Raw genomic sequence first — 21,666 nt, 5'->3', positions numbered from 1 at the left:
GAACAAATTAAAACAGTTTGCATAGTCCATAGTGGATAGATGCAAGATGAACAGTTGAGCGTAAGATATAATTTGCTTCGCGACACAAGCGCTGTAATGCACAAAACATCCAACAAAATGGCCGTACATTAACCTTTGACTCTGTAAACGTGCCTTCGAGAGAACATGAGCGTACTAGTGCACGAGTGCAGTTCGCCAAGAACGCGTCGTATCAAATAAATAATAAAACGTAAACATTGGCAAGTGTAGTCTTTACGTTGATGGTGTTATCAGTGGTGACAACGGCTGTTTAGTTACCTTTTTTAAGTTACCAAACGGCGGGAAAGTGTGGTTATTAGTGGTAAACAGACGTATTTCGCACAAAAAATTCGCGGTATCAGAAATCATGTAAAAGTGAGGTTATTCGTGTTAAACTTACAAATTTCGCGTAAAAATTCCTTTTATCGTAAATGCGAAATTTGCATGTCTAGTAATAGCACGTAAACTGCCCTGAATAAATTATGCACTCAAGCGGCCCCAGGGAATTCAGCGATCAATATTATTTTTTCAGACATGCTAACAAAAGAAATGTATAAAAAACAGTCAACTCATGAAACCATCCTTTGCAAGTAGAGACTATCACACGAGTTAAGGAAGCCTACTTCTGTTGACCTATATCTTGTCAAAAACTCAAAGATAGAAACAATGGTAAAAAATATAATTTCTGCGATGAAACAGTATTTGGAACCATTAAAGCAATATTCAAACTAAATTATTTCATGAACTGTGGAAATGGTGAAAGGTTTACAAACAAGAAACCACCAGAAATACAAACAAAATGTTTTATTACCAAATATCTTAAGACTAAAATGTGAACTGCCTCTAAAAGACGCCCGTAATTAATCTTCACGTACAAATTATACAGTTCCTTCACTTCACAAATCAACTGACAAAATGCAATAGATACAGAGAAGTTGTCGACATCATAAAGTCCGTCGGCACTGAGAACACAAACACTTCAAATAAAAAATGGCTTCAGTTCATGCGACAGCATGCCATAGTTCCACGACTATTGTTTATAATTTAAAATCACTTGCACATTCACACTTTCCAATTTTCACATCATGTCATCCCAAAAAATCACGTCGGTGGAACGGTGCAGTGCCACTGTTTTCCAATGGAAATGACAACTAATCTGCTGTAAAAAAAGAAAAAAATGACAATTAACATAATCTTTCAAAGCTCACACAAGACACTATTTTAAATTAAAAAAAATCTTTATCTGGAATAAGGTAAATACAGTACAAAAAAAGATAAGCAATCTACTAAAATGAGAAAATATAAACATTAACCCTTAACACAATGTAGATAAACCCTACCTAGTAAAACGAAATATACAAGACACCACTGGTGCCTAATAGATAGGAACATGCACATCTCATTTTCACTGCCAAATATGCGTATTGCAGTGACAAAATTTTTCACCTGCCAAAGACCTTACACTAGGAAAACATTGAAAAATGTACTCACAGCAAAAATGATAAAGCAGACCCAGAAATTGCTTTAAAACAAAATAGGTTTGTTTTTTATGTAAGAATAATAATTGTTAAATAATATTTTCTTGCAAGGTTCACAAATAATCGGAAAAAGTACACATTGTTATGAAAGAAAAATGTGTCATTACTGCAATGTATTATTTTCTGATGCTCATTTAGGCTTTAAAGACATTAAAGAACTAAAAAAGTAACATTCAGATTTAAGTTTTTTTGGCAGTTGTCATGAAAGGGATAAAAAAAAAGCTACCACTGATAGATTAATCAACCTTACTCATACCCAGGAAATAAAAAAAATAATGTGTAGGTTAGGAATCAGGTGACAATTTTACAGAAATGCAGCAGTTGATCTATAAAAGACCAGTCAATAGAAGCTGGAAGAACAAAAAATTTAAGAAAAAATTGCTGACTTGTCCAAGCTAATTCGAGCATCAAGTGTACCATCAGTGGTTTAAAGATCACACCTGTTTACTCAGCTTGAGTCCACGGCCAAGGTTCAACATTGAGAAATGAAAAAGTGACAGTTACTACTGGTTAATGCAGGACAAGAATTATGTTTGCGTATGACGCACTAAAAAGTATCATTATTGGAAAGTAAGATTTCATGACTAGTCAATTTCAAAGTAGAAGGTTTGATACTCATTACACCAGCTATACCTTTATAAATAACTTAGCCTATCACAGCAGTGTATTCCTCACAAATGTATACACAGTGGACTCCCTAGCAGTCACCATAAAACCGGTTTACATCACAGCTCAAGTGGACAAGCTAGAAGATAATGCAACAGGTTCATGAGTAATTTTTTTTACCCATAACCCAAAATGGTATAAACAACCAAAACCAACTCATCTACTAAAGTTGAACGACTTTCCCCTGATAAGACACCATGGATAATGAAGTCTCCCCAACATCAATATTTGTCCAAATAAAACCAGAATTTCCACACCTAGAATGAGAAATTTCTAAGCTAGCCCAGCCATTTTTTAAAATTATTTTTGAAAGCCCTTACAAAAAAAGTAATGAAACCAACTCAATGTTATTATAGATTAAAGGTCATGTATGAAAATCGCATAAAAAAAATTAATCGGTTGAAAGGAATGATGACGTCTGTAATAATAGTTGCAAGATTGTTACTATGCTATAACCGAGATTCAAATCCATGCAACTTAAAAAAAACCTTACCAACGTTAAAAAGAAAAGTTGCAAAATAAACCAAAGCCAAAAACCAAGTCTAGCACATAGCTGCACAACAGGACTGCAACATGCATGTATACACCATGCAGTGAAATATCAAATGATGAGGCAATTACTTACCAAGACAAAGGACACAAAAACACATGATGAATGGGGTGACAGGTGAGGGAACTAATAGGGCTGATGTCTCTGAGTTTGGCGTGCCCCACCCCTCTGCTTCCCACTGTAACCACCACCTGTACTGCCTGTAACATCCAAACACGCACTGTTAGCTCCCACACGGGGGCAGACGAAATGCCACCACAACACTCACAGTTACAACACAACTTCATTGCAACTAATGCCTGCATACAATTGCTTACTTTAAGATAACTGGTCCATGACATGTACAGTGTGGTACTTTATATCTCATTTTGTACACAAAAGACAAACTAAGAAAAATAATAAACAAAAGCCAATTTCCAAGCAACCTACTGTCCATAACAAGGTACAGTTTTATAAATCAAAGGGAAAACATTAAGTGTATAGACTACATAACTTGTTGCATTATCTGGTAAATACAATATATAAAACTTGAGGAAATTTCCAGGCAAAAACTTCTTACACAAAGTTAAAAAGCACTTTACTGTAAAATGCAATGTAAACACAAAATATAACCAATACTATGAAGTGCATGACATGGCTTCAATTAATGACTTCAAGTTAACACATTTGAGTTTAAAATTCACCAGAGCAAAGCATAAAATATACACCTAATCTGAATAGTACTATACTACAAGAGACTACATGAACTGGAAGTGCAGCACACATAATTAAGAAAAATCTGGCCCAAATTAAGATGATAATGAATATAAAAGTCTGCACTCCCAGTTCCTAAAGAATATTGAGCAAAAACTGAAATAGCAACAGTAACAATGAAGCATGGAGTGGTAGCTAACAGTGCTGTTTGAACATACAGGCATACTATTTACTGTCCATAGAAACCACTCATATTCCACCCCTTTGGACTAAGCAGTTGAGTATAGCTAACAAAAGCTTAGAAGAACCAAAGAAACAAACTGTTTTATTAAGCTGCAGACAAAACCACACCCCACAAACTGTTAGGTGTCCACTAATCCAAGGCATGCACAACTAACACCTTATTCACCCGCATAACACTTTCAAGGCATTCAGCTGTTCAGTACAGCCAAGACTATATGGAAATTGCACCAGGCTAAAACCTTAAATCACATTCTCAGTTATAAATGCTACACAAACAGGAGCCTAGCAAGCAAAATTAAATATTTAGCCTCCCTCCCACCAAAAATACTCAAAAACCACAGCACTACAAACTACCTATTTTTTTCAGCCAAAAAATATTAGATGTAACAGACTAATTATTATTAACCTAAGCTGAAGACAAGCCAAAATTAAAACAAAATGCTGAAAAAAGTATTGATTGGAAATTACATTAGTGTGTATCTACTGTCATAAAGATGCATGCTAAAATTAAAATCTTAACAGCAGCTAACAACTGTTAATTCACCACAAAATTATTCTCACAGATGTGTATTAAAGAGAAAGAGTACAAATTTTTTTTCTAGCACTTTGAAAAACCTGCATGGAAATATATTGTGCATAACTAGTGATACATGACAAATATCCACCCTACAAAACCCTAAGGTAGCAAAATGACAATGTTGTAAGTAGATAAGATAAGCAAATATCTGAAAACTTACTAATTAAAACTATTATTATGTACACATTACAAAAATATTACAATTATCAACATATCAACACAAACAGCGATTTAACTTTGACATCCCACAAAATTTATTTATAAATAGCCAAATGCATATAACAATGGAAAATTTTAAAATCACCCAAGTTTCCATTTTCTAATGCTGTTAACACAATTATGCGGGTGAACAGGTAAAGCTGCTTCCACAGCACATATTTTCACAAACCACACACACAATATGAAAATCAAGCCACTCCAAAGCAAAGCAACCCACAAAAAGGAAACCCAGTGATAGCATAGACAAATGCACTCCAATATATGGAGATTACAAGACCTGCAAAATATTTGTGTAGAACAAATATTCAATTGAATACACCTACTTAAAATTGTGACCACAGTAAAATAAATTACAAGTGGACTAAAGCTTATGTAAACTAAGAACTAACACGAACGTCTAAGTATGCACGTAGGCTAAAGTAATTCTGTTTTAATAGCTCACAAAAGGAATGTGTATTAGGTTCCTGTACCTTTCCCGCGGCCACCACCTCTGCCCCCACTGTAGCCGTCATAACTACTGCCATAGCCGTAGTCTGCGTAAGAACAGATGCAATTACACACAGTTACACATTGTCGCCATTTCACATATATACAGCTAAGTATATGCTGAGCCATGTCAATAGATTTATTGACAACCTGTTATAACCAGTTGCAACTCAATTTACAATAGAATTAGGCAGTAAATCAGAAGTAACAAACCAACACCCAGATGTAAAAAAATTTCACATCAAAATTTACAACAAAAAAATGACCATGTAGAATGAAAATAACTAAACCCAGCCACACTCTCCAGCACAAAAACAAGTTAGACACTAACTGCAGATGATTGGGAAATAACTTAAAATGCCAAGGAATAGTTACTAACACAATCCAAACATCAACAAAAGCAGAAATGAAGATGCAAATTTGTGAATTCTATTGGGAAAGTCACAGAACAGTGGTTATTTACAATAAAATACTAAAAAAAAAAAAAAAAATTCTGTAAAGTTGAAGCATGTCTATGGAATAGACATGAATAAACAAAGGCATGAACAAAGAATTGGAACAGTGCAACCGCACACTAAGCTCAGAATTTTAAGAGCAGTTGATGGCAACATGTATATGGACCCCAAAAATTATGATGCATGAAATGCAACAAAATCTGTCCTACCATAAACAAAAATTAATAAATGCATAGGCTGCTACTAGGGACTCAAAAATGGCGAAGCACAAAATTAGATACCTTTAATATTTCAAATTTATAACTAACACAAAATTTAACTATTCTGTGTGTATACAGAAACTTTCTGAAAACCTCAAGTGTTTGATCATGATTATCAACACAGTAATTTTAATATCAAAATTAAAAAGTGACTAAATATAAGAACCTCAACTGATGCTGCTATAAAATGTCAAATGTTTCGCCTGTCCCTTTACTTACATCAAACATAATTCATTTTGATTGGATACATAATGTATTTAGAGTGCATAGAAGTTGGTTGGTTCTGCTGTATTGAATTTGATTCAATATTGTTTGAAATATTTAGCCCTAATTATTCTAAACCACTGTTACTAAAAACAACCATTACAATTGCAAATTTAAATACACAGGCTATAAATACAAATGTTAAAGAATAAAGGAAAAAAAAAAAACAATTCATACAAACATAGAAGTAACACATGTAATGCACACTAACTCAACGATTTACCCATTACCAATCTCTTGCACAGGATTCGGTCAGTTTTATTTAATGATCAAGGGGTTACTACCTATAGTATATAAATTCTTACAAGGGGAAAAATGTTGGACAGAAATTTTTAACACAAATGCCATTGTTAGATATCAAAAACATTTGAATGCAATAAATCCCTGGCATAAAGGTCTCAATATACTTTTTGTGCTAATAGCATGATATATCAGCACCCAATATAAATAAAACAAATGAAAAATCCCAGAACCCTCAAAGTAGAGGTACGATATTTTCGCGCACGCGAAATAAGACAATATTGAGTGTTAACAACCAAAACGCAAAAAATAGGTTACGTACCAAATGAACAAGAAATACATAATAACATCGCCAGTTAAGATGACAAACTCTTGTTTATGTCATTTCTGGGAACAACAATCTCTGTAGGCGTTTCAAACATACTTTTGCAATATATAAATTAACAGAAGACTCTAATATTTCAGTTTTTACACAGATAAATTTTTTCGTTTCAGGTTATATACACACAATAGAAAAAGAGTGCCGCCATTACGCGCAGATTGTAAATATGCACAGTTAGCCAACAGCGCAAACGCACTTGTGTTGAGCGTAATAATTTTCCGCATGCGTGATTTATAACGTAATTTAAAAGCCAGGAAAAAATTTATAGTTTGCTAAGTAAATAAGTCTACCGCAGCACCCGAAACTTTATCTTGATGATGTACACCAAGCATTGCATGTGTTAAGAAAAAAGAATATTTGTGTTTCAAGTATTGGCATGGTTGCATCAATGTTTTTGTAAACATAAAAAAAATGAACTTTACCGCATCCGCAACGTATTTACAGTGCTAACATAAATTGAGTTATATTTTCATTACATTTTAAAACTTTTTACATTTGTTAAGTTTGTGGATTTTTTTTCTGTGCTGCTGTCTTAGGAAAAGGTTAGCAACATTGTATAACAAACCAAAAAATGCCTATAAATAAACCAACAGTGGCTGCACATGCAGCAAAATTTTCAAATAAAGGGTTTTATGTGAGTGGTAGCAAAATATTGATTTGTAAATTTTGCGACTGTCGTTTAGAGTTTGAAAGGAGATATACATTAAACAAAACACATTCAGTCAGAGAGACAAAAATGGGAGACAAAGACAGCAGCTTTCAATTGATGAGGCAGGGCCAGTGCTAAAACGAGCTAAGGAAAAAAAAAAAAAAAAAGTTATTAAAACATCTATTGCAGCTGGAATTCCTATTGAGAAACTGGACAACTGCAAACTTAGGGAATGGCTAGCAAAACATTGTCAGTAGTGTTGGTGATATACCTAGTGCAGACTGGGCAAGAAAATAATATTTCCTCTCTTAAGGGAAAAGTGGCAGACCAGAAAGTTGTAATTATGGCAAATGAAACCACAGATCAAGCAAACAACCGTGTGTTCAATATTCTTTTCCAGATATTGCAACCATGGGCAGAACAGCATTTTACTTGGATCATCATGTGTACTTGAAGCTGCTAATGCTGTCAACTGCTCGAAAGCTGTGATTGACATATGCACCAAGCATGAAATCAAAGAAGAAAACATAGTTGCATATGTACCTAACTGACTGTGCTAGATATGACCAGAACTGCAAGCACTTTGAAAGGTATATTTGAACGTGTACCACATGCAGTGCTGGGCACATAAAATCAACCTGGTAGGGCATATCTGGCAGAACAGTTTGGAGGATTTAAACCTCTTTGTGATCAAGGTAAAAAAATGCTTTTTTGAACACACGAAAGAGACAGCATGCCTACCTCAACTTTTTGAGGTACAAGAATGGAAAAGATAACATAAGATTTTTCCAATGCCCATTGTGTGGTTTCATGCTGTTTTCTACCTGGCTGATCACCTGCATAACATTGTTAACTTCTTCGAACAATTGAGTGAAGAAAATAATGCTGGTGTGAAATTCATAAAGGGACTGCAAGAAACTGATACAAGCCCTTGAAGCTCAGTGTGTGTTTGTCACTGAAAATTGTGCCTGCTGTGTTGACAAACTTTTGGAGTGATCCTGCTACCCAACTGCCCACCTTTAGTCAAAGCTTCAGAAGTTTCAAATTTCATTGGAAAATTTAACAAAAGGAATTTTTTCATAGGCTGTTGAAAAGTTACTGTGAAAAGTGTTCAGTCTGCAGCCTTGAAAGAACAGTTCAGACATCACAGCTTAGCTTACTAAAGCTACATGATTTTGTCTCAAGTGATCCTTCTCATGCACTTTTACACGATACTGATGCCCTGCTGAACCTCAAAAATATTGGAAATGTCAGCATAGAAGACAAAAAGTTCTCAAAAATGGTTGATACTCTACCTTTCCTACAAAATGTGTCAAGAACTGCAATAGCCACAGGTTATATGGCCCCTCAAAAGCTTGTAAACAGTGAACTACAAAAACCACACACAGCCAGTGTACACATAGTGAACCTCTTGTGTCAACTGAAATGTGACTTTCCTGAGTTTGCTGCAGCTGCACTCAAATTAATGTGGATACCAACTTCAAAAGTTGACACTGAAAGGTCATTTTCAAAGTATTCTGTCATTGTCCGTGACCAAAGATCGGTAAATCTGTATTGTACGGATTAGCGCCAAAAAAAATCGTACAAATATGAAATAACTTTCATTATATGCTATCTTACGTCCTCTTTTCAGAACCGCCTGCGGAGATAAAAAATTCCAATTACTTTTGGAGATATCGAATTTTTTAATATTCATTTTTTGGCGATTTTTTTTAAAAAAAAATTTAAAAATCCGAAAATACCTTTATTCTGTGCTCTTTAACTTCCTCTTTTCATTAAACCCGGCGGAGATCAGAAATTCCAAATACTTTAGGAGATATTGAATTTTTTAATTTCCTTTTGTGCACTGCTGCGGCGTTGAGCGGGAAGCCTACGATTCACACATCTTTCTGGACATACCCGAATACTCACGTTGGCAAGCCTTCTTTTCTTAAAATTAGCAAGAAGTAATTAAAAATACTTTAAAACATTGTATATGGTTGGTTATATTAGGTAAGTATAGCTACATTAAAAAAACTGTAAAATCATTTTATGGTTGCTTAGCAAATAACATTTTAATATGTAGCTATCCAGCACTAGGAAACCGTTTACATGATTTCACAGTATTTTTAATGTAGCTATCCTAACCAAATCAACCATCCATAATGTTTTGAAGTATTTATAATGTAGCTAACAACCTAATTGACCATTAGTTTTCATGAGTTGCATATTTATTTACAATAAACAAAAAAAAAAAAAACCGAAGATGCACGATCGGGCGTTTGCCTCTCGTCTGTTGAAAGGCTTGCCAACGTGAGTATTCGGGTATGTCCAGAAGGATGAGTGAATCGTAGGCTTCCCGCGTTTCACCATTGTTGCTTGTTTACAAGAATGATTTTTTTTTTTTCGCGACGTAGTTGAACGACTACATCACGTAAAAAGAAAATTACGTGAGTTCCTACTGTTCATCCTTTTTCCCGGTTTGTTAGGTCAGGTCAGCTACATTATAAATACTTTAAAACTAAACAACCATTAAAATTAATTTTTATTATTTTTAATGACCGTTCAGTTTCAAAGTATTTATACTGTAGCTGACCTGACCTAATCTACCTTTGTCCCGTTTTGTTAGGTCAGGTCAGTTACATTATAAATACTTAAAACTATACAAGTAAAATTAATTGATATTATTATTAATTTCCGTTTATTTTGAAGTATTTATCATGTAACTAACCTTACCTAATGGAAAATTTCTGTTATTTAGGCATTCACGCACACACGGCAAAATATAAAATGGCGTCTGTTGAATGATTACATAGGGCTTGTATTGCAAAATAAGAACGGCGATATCTCCAAAAGTAATTGGAATTTTTAATCTCCGCAGGCAGTTTTGAAAATAGGACGTAAAAGAGCATATAATGAAAGTTATTTCATATTTGTACGATTTTTTTTGGCGCTAATCCGTACAATACAGATTTACCCAAAGATCTCTTTTGCATGAGAATGCTGAAATTCTAACTATGGTTGCTTTCTCATGAATGTGCACCAAAATAAAATACTGGCACCTGCATATAAATGCACCTTCACCGAATATGGGAAGAATAGTGCCAAAATTATGAGGTCCTAAGTTATGTTCATAATGTTTTATACTTTCCTCTAATACACAATCTATGCCTTTTATATTTATTTACTTTGAACAATGATTTAATTTACTTTGAGCAAAAATAGTAAATTAGAAGAGTTACAATTACATTTACTATTATTGATCTTAAATCTCCTAAATAAACCATAGAAAGGCGATAGCAAAAAAAACTGAATATTTATGACGATCAAGACGAAATCTCAAAATCTATAGACGTAATTTCCCATAAAATAAAACCGTAAAAACTGGGCGCGACCTAAGTACATGGACTGCTACATAAGTATAATTGAAGTCTAGTTTTGTAATATATACCAAATCTTTCAAGAAAATCTATTTAAAAACAAAACAAACCTTCTCCATATCACAGAAACAAAATACAATCCACTAAATAATAATACTACTTGTTTCATTACACTAAATTTGAACTTTCTTTGTTCAAAAAATTGAGGATTTATTTAATGCAAAAAGATAGTCATCTCCTTGGAGTGACCACAACAGTATACACCATAATAATTCTGCGAATTAAGATCAAAATAATTGGAAAATAGCTGGAAAAAGATTCTAACACAAATATATAAATATTCATGGATACGAACAAAAGGAAAAAAAAAGGAAATTAAGCTAAAGGCCAGAGAATTTTTAGGTAACTAGTGTTGGTGCCATAGAAGGGAGTAGTTAATACTTCTTGGAAGTGTTCAGAAGAGCTGTAGCAAACCGTATGCATTTGTTACTGAGTAACGGGTGCACCGTCTATATGAGTAACCGTTACACACGGCTGCATCTCGATACTCTCATTTTTTGCATGTTTCACGCATGTGAGCGCATATTCCATGAGTTTACGTTACAAAGAACGATGTTGTTTATTAAGTAAAGTATAATTTGGAAATTCGTCGCCCAAGTTTTTTTACTGTTTATTAAAGGTATTGTGTGTGTAGACAAAGTTTGAGATTGTAACAGAAACAACGTAAGTATTTTTTACAAATTAGAAATATGTATGTTTTTTTATTATCGTGAATTTTTACGTTTTTTATTATCTTAAAAGAGAATATAATAAAGCAGCTCTAATGAGATTTAATTGTTTATTGGTTAGCAAAAACTGTTAATTGTATATATTCTATTTATTATTTACACGACGCCAACTGTACGCGTACGCAATACGACTATTCGTTGCATGTTATGCGGTATCAGAAGTAACGAGTAAAGATACGATAGTAACGAGTACTGATTGTTTTAGTAACGAATACATACGGGTACGCTTTTTTCCATTTACTTTTACACCTCTAGTGTTCAGAACTTTTCTTAAATATTCATTATTTTTGAACTAATATTGTGAACCTAAAATGGAATTAAAGGAATCTGTGAAATCAATTGAATTGTGGAATCAACCAATCCCCCCCCCCTCCTTTTTAACAGTGTTTAAATAGTAATCATGCAATTAATCCATGGCCTCAATATTTCAAAAAGCTTTAAACATTAATATACATTAGCTGTGAGATATCATAACATTATAAGAAAAAAATAAATAAATATACCCTTATTGAAATCCGAAAACTTATAGATTCTTTTAAAATGGTAAAAAGTAAACCTGGGACAATGGACCTCTATTGTATAGTATGAACCTTGTTATTGATAGCCAGAAAGGACAGATGTTCAATTGCTTACTCACGACCAGTTTCTTTTTCAAGGAACGAATATCATTTGTTAGTTTTGAATCGTATCTCTGTAACTACGGACATACAATTTTAAGAGTTATGGATAATTTGTTTTTTACATGTAAAAAGTAAGATTCGGAAGGTGAATGCAGTGTGAGGTATAAAAACTCTTCACGTATCGAACGAAACGACGGTCTTATTGAATATTTAAAAACCGTAACCTCTGTACATGTGCATGAGTGCCGAACAGCTTACATGAATAAAAATTGTATAGTAGCAGCAAAACGGTGACTAGAACAAGACGAAACTACAGCTTCTCCAACTGTACTCCATAAAAGATTAAGTGAAGTGTTAATTCAAGAAGCAGTGTTTATTTTGTGGTGAATATCAAGTTCAGACTTGGTTAGGGCATGATTTAGAACAGAATTGGGGTTATGTGTGTAATGAATTTCTGGACCTTGTTACGACAATGAATCTACCAGCTCTGGAGGAATTGCTGAACACAATATTCTGCAACTGCAAGAATGGTTGTGTTTCGCAATGTGGATTCAGGAAAGCAGTGTTGCAGTGCTCTTTAGCTCGCGGCCAGTGTAATGGGCAAGCTTGTCTTAATGCTTCACCATATCAGAGTGATATCAATGAAGACAATACTTTTGACCCTGAAATCCTGGAAGAACTGGAGACAAATGTCCTTAAAAACGAGAAGACAAGAGGAATTTAAAATTTACAGCGATTGGAAGATGATGGAAATAATAACTAAAAGTTCTAATTTCAATTTTCAACGTTCATAAATGTATGAAATGGTATTTTCAATAAAAACATTAAAGATTTAATTCTTTTCACTTAGAAAGTAATTAGTATAATATTAGAATTAAAAAATAATTATATTTCCCTTACTAACTTAAAGTACACAAGTAGGCAAGTGCTATTAAATGAATAGATACTGAATTATTGAAAAAAATTACTAATGCACTTGCAGACGCTTTCTGCACACAACATTCTTAATGCCAGGAATAAAATAATGTAAAACTTAGGAGTAAAGATATTCTTCATTTATAGTCAAACAATAACCACCAAAACCTTTGTGAGGCTGTTCTACCTGTACACCTATCCCTCACTTAGCACGGTTTAAGATTGTGCAAATTCATTTGGCACAATTTTACTGCCCCAGTCTCAAATAGCACGCCTGTAAACTTCAGTTAGCACGAAATCTCGGCAGGCAAAAAAATTCTTGCACAACACCACGAAGTCTGTTTCAATTTCTGTGAACATGTGCTGTGGGATACATTTAGCCAAACAATTGTGGGAGGGGGGGAAGAGAATCGAGCGCAGGTCTGTCTATGCCATCGGCTGTTGTACAAACATCAGCTGTAGCAAGTTAATTTGCGGGTATGGAGTGTAAAGGACTAAATGTTACATCTGCGTGTATGCCGCCATGCCGTACTGTTGTCGCCTGGCCACAGACCGGGCCGTGAACTCAGTCTAGCCAGCAGCAGGAAATTCACTCAAAAAATTGCAACGTCTGCCCATTCAGCTGTAGGTAACTGTACGTGCTTGATCACTCATAATGCACTGTGTTCAAGTATTTGAGACAAAACTAGCAGTATTACGGCACACAGATTGTCATGAAGTCCATGCTTATGATGGTCACACTAGTTTTAAGTCAACTGTGTGCACAATCGTACGAAATGACTTAGCAAAAGAATATATAAGTTTAATGTTGTTTGTACTAGCGGGAATATATTTTGATCATACAGGAATTGAAGCTGTATGGATTAAAGTTAAAACCTCTCAAACAAATACCCTAGTGCTTGGTAATATTTATATTCCACCGGATACATCACCTGCTGTGTATGGTGCCTACTTTGAAGAGCTCGAAGAAAAGTTTGCAACATGCCAAGATAATATCCTTATTCTTGGTGACTTTAATGTGCCTGGTGTTGACTGGTCTTACTTATATTCTAAAAAAGTAAATCCTATTGGTATGTCATCCAAAGCTAAAGCTGTGTTCCACTTTATCTCAGGTTTGGGTTTGTCCCAATGTAACGTCACTCAGCCTCCTATCCACCTTTTGAACCTATGTTTTTCTAATTTACAGCATTGTGTGGTTAGTAAAGCCTTAGAGTCATTAATTAAAGAAGACACATTCCATCCGGCTCTTATTGTTAATATTGAAATAAGTCTAATAATCAGAAAAGAAAATACATCTACAACCTTTATAAATTATAAAAAAGGAGACTACTTAAGTTTGTATAATGCTATTAAAAATCATGATTGGTCTATATTATATAACACTACTGACGTGAATATTATGGTAGACATTCTAACTACTACAGTTAATCAATATATTATGAGTTACATTCCTGTCACTGTGAAAACTACTTATAGTTACCCGCATTGGTACTCAAAGCAACTTATACGAACACTAAAACATAAAAAACATTTCCATAAATTATACAAAAGAAACATGAATCCTTATTACTATGCTCTATTTTCACAGAAACGTAAAGAGGCTAAATATCTCATTTCAAGAGACAAAATTTTTCGGTTACAAACCCTAAACAACAAAATCAAACAAAATCAAAAAAAATTTTGGCGTTACATAAAAATCATGAGAGGAGGATACAATCAGCCATTCTCTCTCAAGGTCAATGATACTGTCACTAATGACACATTTTGTATTGCAAACAGTTTTGCGAACTATTTTTCTAGTGTATATGTAACTCCAGCCAATAACAGCACTCCTTTGATATCTGATAATACTGCTTGCTCCATTCCTATTTCCACTATTACTGAGAGTCTTGTACTTTGGGGGATCAAATCCTTGAAATCTATGTCAACAGGTCCAGATGGTATTCCTAATTTAATAAAAGGATGCTCTCTGGTTCTTGTTCCTATCCTTAAGTTTATATTCAATAGCAGTATTAAAAACAGCATCTACCCCAATATATGGAAAACTGCCAAGGTCATTCCTATACATAAAAAAGGTAGTAAATTTTATGTCACAAATTATAGGCCCATTTCTCTTTTAAATGGATTTGCTAAAGTTTTTGATAAAATAATATTTAAGGACCTTGATTTCAATCTCAAAAATAAACTTTCTGATTGTCAGCATGGTTTCAGAATTGGCAAATCTACTACTACCAATCCGATTTAACTTTCATAAATCCAATTTATTCTGAAGTGATAACCCGAGGCCAAGTGGATGCTTGCTATTTTGATTTAGCAAAGGCTTTTGATATAGTAAACCATCAGATATTACTCAGCAAATTATCCATCATGGGATTGAGCGACAAATATATCAAATGGTTTGGCAGCTAGTTAAAAGATAGGAAATACTTTCTTTCTATTAATAAAACTAAATCTGATTTACATATGACAAACTCTGGAGTACCTCAAGGTGGTACCCTTTCTCCCCTTCTTTTCAACATTTTTATTGATGATATAACCAAAGCACTAAATTATTCTGTTGGTCTGTTATTTGCAGATGACCTAAAAATATATAGAAAAATTACTTCATTAAATGACTGTCACTTCAACATGACATTTCTTCTGTTGTTGCATGGTGTAAGACTAATCTCGTTAAACTTAACTACAGTAAAACCACCACAATAACCTTCTCAAGAAAATATCATCCTATTGTATTTGAATATAAACTAGACAATCGTACTATTGCAAAATCAAACTGTGTCAGAGACTTAGGTATTTTGCTAGATTCAAAATTATTCTTCCACAATCATATTGAAACACTTAGATCAAATGCTAATAAAATGTTAGCATTGATTAAATATATCACATTTAATGCATCTAATTTAGATTCAACACTTAGTCTTTATATATCCTTGGTGAGATCTAAATTTGAATATGGTTCTTTGATTTGGAATAACATTAATAAATCAGATAGTGACAAATTGGATTATATACAATTCAAACTGATCAAAATTATAAACCTAAAAAGCAACATTAATCTAAATGTAGATTTACACTCCCTTCGTGGTTCCTTACCATTAAGAAGAGAAGTATTAGATGCATTATTTGTACACAATTGTTACAAAAATTAATTGTAACTATTTTCTTCACAACACTGGAATTAGAATACCTACGTTCAATAGTCGTAATCAATCTTTAATTTGTACGTTAAGTAAAACTAATGATCTATTAAACAGAATAACCAAAAATTACAATAAATATGCAAGGTTATTTCCTGAATTAGATAGCAAAATAAAATTTAAAAAAATACAACTATTCCTAACTTAATTTTTTTTCTTTCTTGTGGTTAATAATCATTTTTTTATGTTATTATTATTTTCTACATTATAAAATTTACAAATAAATTATTTACTAATTGTTAAATGTTGCACGTTGTGTGTATCGTTTTGTATTTTGTATTGTTTTGTTCCGTCTGTATGTATGTGTTGTTTGTATCGTGCCTACCACCCAAGGCCATAAGCTGTAGGTAGGCATGTAACAAATATTAAATAAATAAACAAATACCGGAACAGAAATGAAAAGATGATTAACGTGGAAAAGGTTGTTAAATGAATGTCGCAATGAAAAAAATAATCATAAGCCCGACAGGATTGGTGTGAACCAGGCAGTGATATGCGAATAAGCATTTTAATTTTTGAAAAATTAAATTATAACTCTCCGGACAGTAATATCGATTCCAATGTCAGTAAAGGATGGTTTGGAAAAGTACGCAGCGTGAGTTTAAGGCAGGACCAAAGCATTTGACCATTCTGGATGGGAAATTGTATCACAGAGGTTCATCCGAGATGTGTAATGTAATCATTGCATTTTCCCATCGTAAAAATTAAACAGCAACTTGCAAACAGATTTATGTTGCAGAGTTATTCAATGCATTTATATTACGTAAAGTATATTCCTGCACAATTTAGGAACACATTAAATAAATTAGCCTTGTTATTTATAGAACTAATGCTTCAGAATACGCAATTTTGAATAACACGAGCATTTATTAGCAACATACTAGTCTCGCTTCCCTCTCATTCAAGGCATAACATGACAAACACACAACAAAAATAAACCACTAGCCATCCGTTGACCTGATTGCGCGACACGTGACGTATCTGGTACAGCAATAAGAGGAGCTAATTCCGTTTCATTGTTTGATGAGCAGTGTGGCAATCAATTGAATTAAATACTTCCATTTTTATTTTTCAACTGATTTGCCAAGTAACTGATATATTTCAGACACTAATTTTGAGGTTGAAATATTATTTTTTAAAAATTCTTAGAGTGAAGTCCAAATCTATTGAAATGTCCACATCTACTGAATTTTTTTGTTGGTCCCCTTAAAAACACTAGAGGTTTGACTGTAGTTGTATTGTACAACAGACGTAATACCTTCCCATTATTATTTCAAAACACGAGAATTAATCCACTTATTTCGACAGTACATGCGCACTTACTAGTTCAGTTATTTGCACAACCAAGTGATGTATTCAAACTGTGTTCTGCACAGCAGAAACAGAATTTTCTCCGTTACCATGCAGCACAGTCTCGTTTCCGTAATAAACCAGGGATGTTCCGTAATTCAGTGTTAAATCTGTAATAATTACGGAAAATCCGTAATGGTTGGCAGCTCTGCAGTAATGAGATTGTGTATTTGCTATACTTATATGGACACGGAGGCGGAAAGCATCAATATCGTAACAAGTTGTTAAGTACTGATTTGAAAACCTCTGAATCCTTGTACAAATACGAGACTTTTTATACGTCAGGTCATGCTAGACTTGTACGGCCAGTCCTAAAAAACGAAACATTAAAACGAACATAGCATGACAATCAGCTTGACATAGCATTGAATTTCACCACTGCGTTTCATGGTATCTTATTTCAGCACTTGTTCTATAGCAGGCCAAACATTCTAAAGAAAAATACGGCTGTGCCAATTAGTCACTTAATGTCCAATAAATACACGTGAAAATACGCCAATAAATTTTTTTTTTCCGTGAGCTTGTATTGAATTCCGTGACTAGTGACCTCGCATAAAAATTCGTTACTTTCGTGACTTGTAGACACCCATGTCCTTTTGTGAGGGATTAAACAAATCTTTCCATTAACACAAAGCACAAATGTATGATTTTTTAATCTGTAAACCATGTCACGTGGGCCAATCTACATGAAATTGTCAACAGGTGCTACTGCCAAGCACCACCGTAAATGTTCTTATTAAAATTATTCTTTCAAGGAGGCCAAATAAATAAAATATGCATTCCTGAACTATTTTACAGTATTTACTGAAGCAAAAATAATAAAAAGATTTGCCATCTATTTCTAGTACACATGCAAGCTACGTTCAGTTATCAGTTACTTATAGGCCCCCCCTAAAAACACCCTATATTTGCAAACTACTAATTTATCAAACAATTGAAGGGTGTTATCCCATGTGTATAACATTGTAGGCAAAGATGCAGTCGTGAAGCAAAGTTAAGAATAATTAATTCCCTATCTAGCAGTCAATAATTAGCAGTTCTGAAAAATGAGCACACCTGGGAAAACAAAAACTTTTTTAAGTACTTACCTGCCACTTCTTGACATGGTATCAAATAATAATCTTTTTAAGAGAGCATTGTGATATTTTAACACTAATTAGTAGTAAAGTAAGGTAGATAGAAATGCATTAAAATCTTAGAACTGGTTCAGATGGGTAAGATTAACCACATTAATGCAAAAATTATTCTTACAACTTGGTGGACTTTTTTAAACACACCTAACCACAACATTGCAAAATGCTTAAATTAAAAAACTTTTATCCAGAATTTGCTTATCTGTTCTGCATTAAACTACTAGTGTTTAAACAGTATAATTCTTTCGATCAGTAAACATGTTAATACATAAACTTCATTTTCAGTTTTTACAAAATAATACTGAATTGTTATCTTCCCCACTCTTTCAATAAGTTATGAATTTCCGCAGAAATTATATATACTTAACTATCCGACTTCAATATATATGGAAACTCTTGCACATACACTGCTCTGAATGCATGTAAGTACTGATATTGTACATGATTTTTATGAATGCATGTAAGTACTGATATTGTACATGATTATTATGGACATTTTAGAGGTAAATCATGTTCAGCATTTTAATACTTTTCCCCCACATACACATGAGAATTCAGTAGAACCTCCATTATCCATTCCCTAATTTACAGGGTTATTCAGTCAACTGGGCTCTCAATATTTGTTTGGGGGAAACCAAAACCACAGAGTGTAATTCATTAAGGGGACTAGGAGTAAAACTAAAATCTAAGTATTAAAATTAAAAAGGACCACATAAGAAACTGACTAATTTCCTGTGAGAAAAAACACTAGTTAGGGTAAAGCTGGTTTGTGGGTTCAGATGTAGTATTCATCTGACGTGACGAAGACAAGAGTGGCTACTTTGTGATAACAATTAAACAGGTTATGAAGTGCTTCAAGACACATTATAGCTAGAGGCAAAGGAAAATAGCATTTATAATGGCTGTTCATAGCATTTTTATTTTGCCACATAGCATATAGCTTTAATTTTAATTCTTCTCCCAGTTTATGCGGATGTTGCAACTTAGAAATGGTGCGACTTGTATTGCTCTGCACACTGCACGTGAATGTACAGTAACAGATTTTGTTCGTCCCATAATAGCAAAAAAAAAATTTATAGTTCTAACTGCATTGCACGTGAACGCGATACAGAAAACTTGACTTTAATAACCATAATTTTATTGTGAATAGCAGCGCAATATTTTAGTTTCACAGATTACAGTTTGTTTTTCGGGTTAGGAAATTAGGAAAACACTAGGTACGTTCAACAAATGAGTGACAAAAGCAGAGCTACATTGCTGCCATTTTTTTTCCCGTTAGCAAATGCTAACGAATTTGACTGAAGTAGATTTTCGTATTTAATTTTTGTAGTTGCATTTTTATATTTTAGTTGTCATATAACAGTAAATAATTTGATTGCTTGTGTTAATATCACACACGCACGCACACGTTGGCAAACATGGCCGTTTCAATGTTTTCACTTTCCCCCCCTGAAAATATTCATGCACGTTAATAAACGCCTCTTTAATCGTTTACATTTGTTTGGGTCGTACGTTACGTTTGCCGTTAACCAAGTCTCCGCGCGAGCCTATTCATATTTAAAATGAGTTTAGTGTTATTTAAAAGATTCATAGAACGTGTTGATAGTTTACATGGCTCGCCATTGTCACCATTTATTAAGTAATCTTCAAACACGATAAGAAGATGCATAAAATAAAGAATGTTCTGAATTGTATGAGGTTAGGCCGTTAATAATAAATGGTTTATTAAAAAATATCAGGTAAACCTAAAATTTACTGGAATTTTTAATATTACTTGAAATTTTAATACTTACTTCTAAAAACGGGATTGTAGCGTTTATTCGTTGGTAAAACAATTTTGTCGCTTATAATCGCGCCTATGTGGTTTTTACAATTTTCCAGTGCCTCTAATTATAGCTAGACTCGGACAATCCTTCCACATCTCAGAAAATTGATTACAATAACAAAGACAACATATTTGAAGCACCTGAAGAAAATAATCAAATCACTTAATAAAACCAAGGCAGGATACATTTATAACCTACTTTTAGCAGTATGATTTTGATTACCACCACATAACTTCAAGCAATATAAAAACAAAAATAAGGTTCCCAAAAGAAAACATTTCTAGTTAATAAGTGTTAAAATGGCATCAGACAAAAAAAGGGGAAGACTAAATATACTTTTAATAAACTAATAGGCCACGCAGTTATTAAAAACATCTCACATTAACCACAGCTGCTGTGGAGATTCATAAGTAAACAGAACTCCAAATTGGTGGTGACACTTAGTAGGCATTGGGTAGTAATTCAACTAAACTATTCTCAACTTACTTAGGCAAACAAATAATTCCTGCTGGCTTTCAAAATTTTTGCCATTTTCTCATGTGTTCCACTTGTAACCATCTAAAATTGATAGTCCTATAATAAATGAGCAGTTACTAACATTCAAAACGCTGTTCAAAACCGGAACAGGGCATTATGTTTTATCAAAATATATTGCACATCTTATACTAAAATCATGTTTGAAAAGTAGAGGTGCAACTTAAATGCAAAAAAGATGCTCTTATGAAGAAAAATTTAATAAAAACATGTATTAATGGAAAACACATTAAAAAATAGGCATAAATTTTTGTATACACACCTACCATGAAAGTGGTAACTATCGAGTGCAATTAACTGCACGATAAGAGTGCGCGTTCCATGCAATCTGCGAACTATCAATATTGACATTTGACTACACGCTTGTGCTCTGTATAGGATTCAACATAACCAAACATCAATGTCAACTAGTTAAGGGCTGGCAACTCTTTTATACACGGTACACAGCGGGGACAAAGACTAAACAGATAAAGCTAATAAAGTCTGGAAATGTCTTAAGAAAAATTTACAAATCAAACAACTTTGTATTTTGATTAACTAAATAAGCAGCATTAACCATAAGAATATTAGAATCTAACTTTAAGACATAGCTTTAAAAGGGAAAACTACCTACACAAAGCATTCCAAATCTAATATTGGGACCAAAATCATAATGCAACGTTTATGCAAGACTACCTCCAAATGTTTAGGCCCTAAAATAACAT

At 33.5% G+C, this 21,666-nt stretch overlaps 1 protein-coding gene across 8 annotated transcripts in view; it reads right to left on the bottom strand.

Annotated features, from left to right (window-relative positions):
- Positions 1 to 807: 807 nt before the first annotated feature.
- LOC134528022 (RNA-binding protein squid) overlaps positions 808 to 21,666 on the bottom strand; it is a 38,174-nt gene continuing 17,315 nt past the window's right edge. For 2 of the 8 annotated variants that reach the window (XM_063361188.1, XM_063361193.1), the window contains 2 exons: positions 4,975 to 5,037; positions 808 to 1,177 (listed from right to left, as the gene is read on the bottom strand). In XM_063361188.1, the coding sequence (XP_063217258.1) occupies positions 1,170 to 1,177; positions 4,975 to 5,037 (71 nt within the window). In that variant the 3' untranslated portion in view covers positions 808 to 1,169. Of the gene's footprint in view, positions 1,178 to 2,847; positions 2,973 to 4,974; positions 5,038 to 21,666 lie in introns of those variants that run through there. The other 6 variants (XM_063361186.1, XM_063361189.1, XM_063361194.1 and 3 more) reach the window with 3 other exon arrangements.

The sequence above is a fragment of the Bacillus rossius genome, chromosome 1 (genome assembly GCF_032445375.1).
Source record: "Bacillus rossius redtenbacheri isolate Brsri chromosome 1, Brsri_v3, whole genome shotgun sequence".
NCBI classification, from domain to species: domain Eukaryota; kingdom Metazoa; phylum Arthropoda; class Insecta; order Phasmatodea; family Bacillidae; genus Bacillus; species Bacillus rossius.
This window is presented reverse-complemented; position numbering and strand designations above follow the sequence as displayed.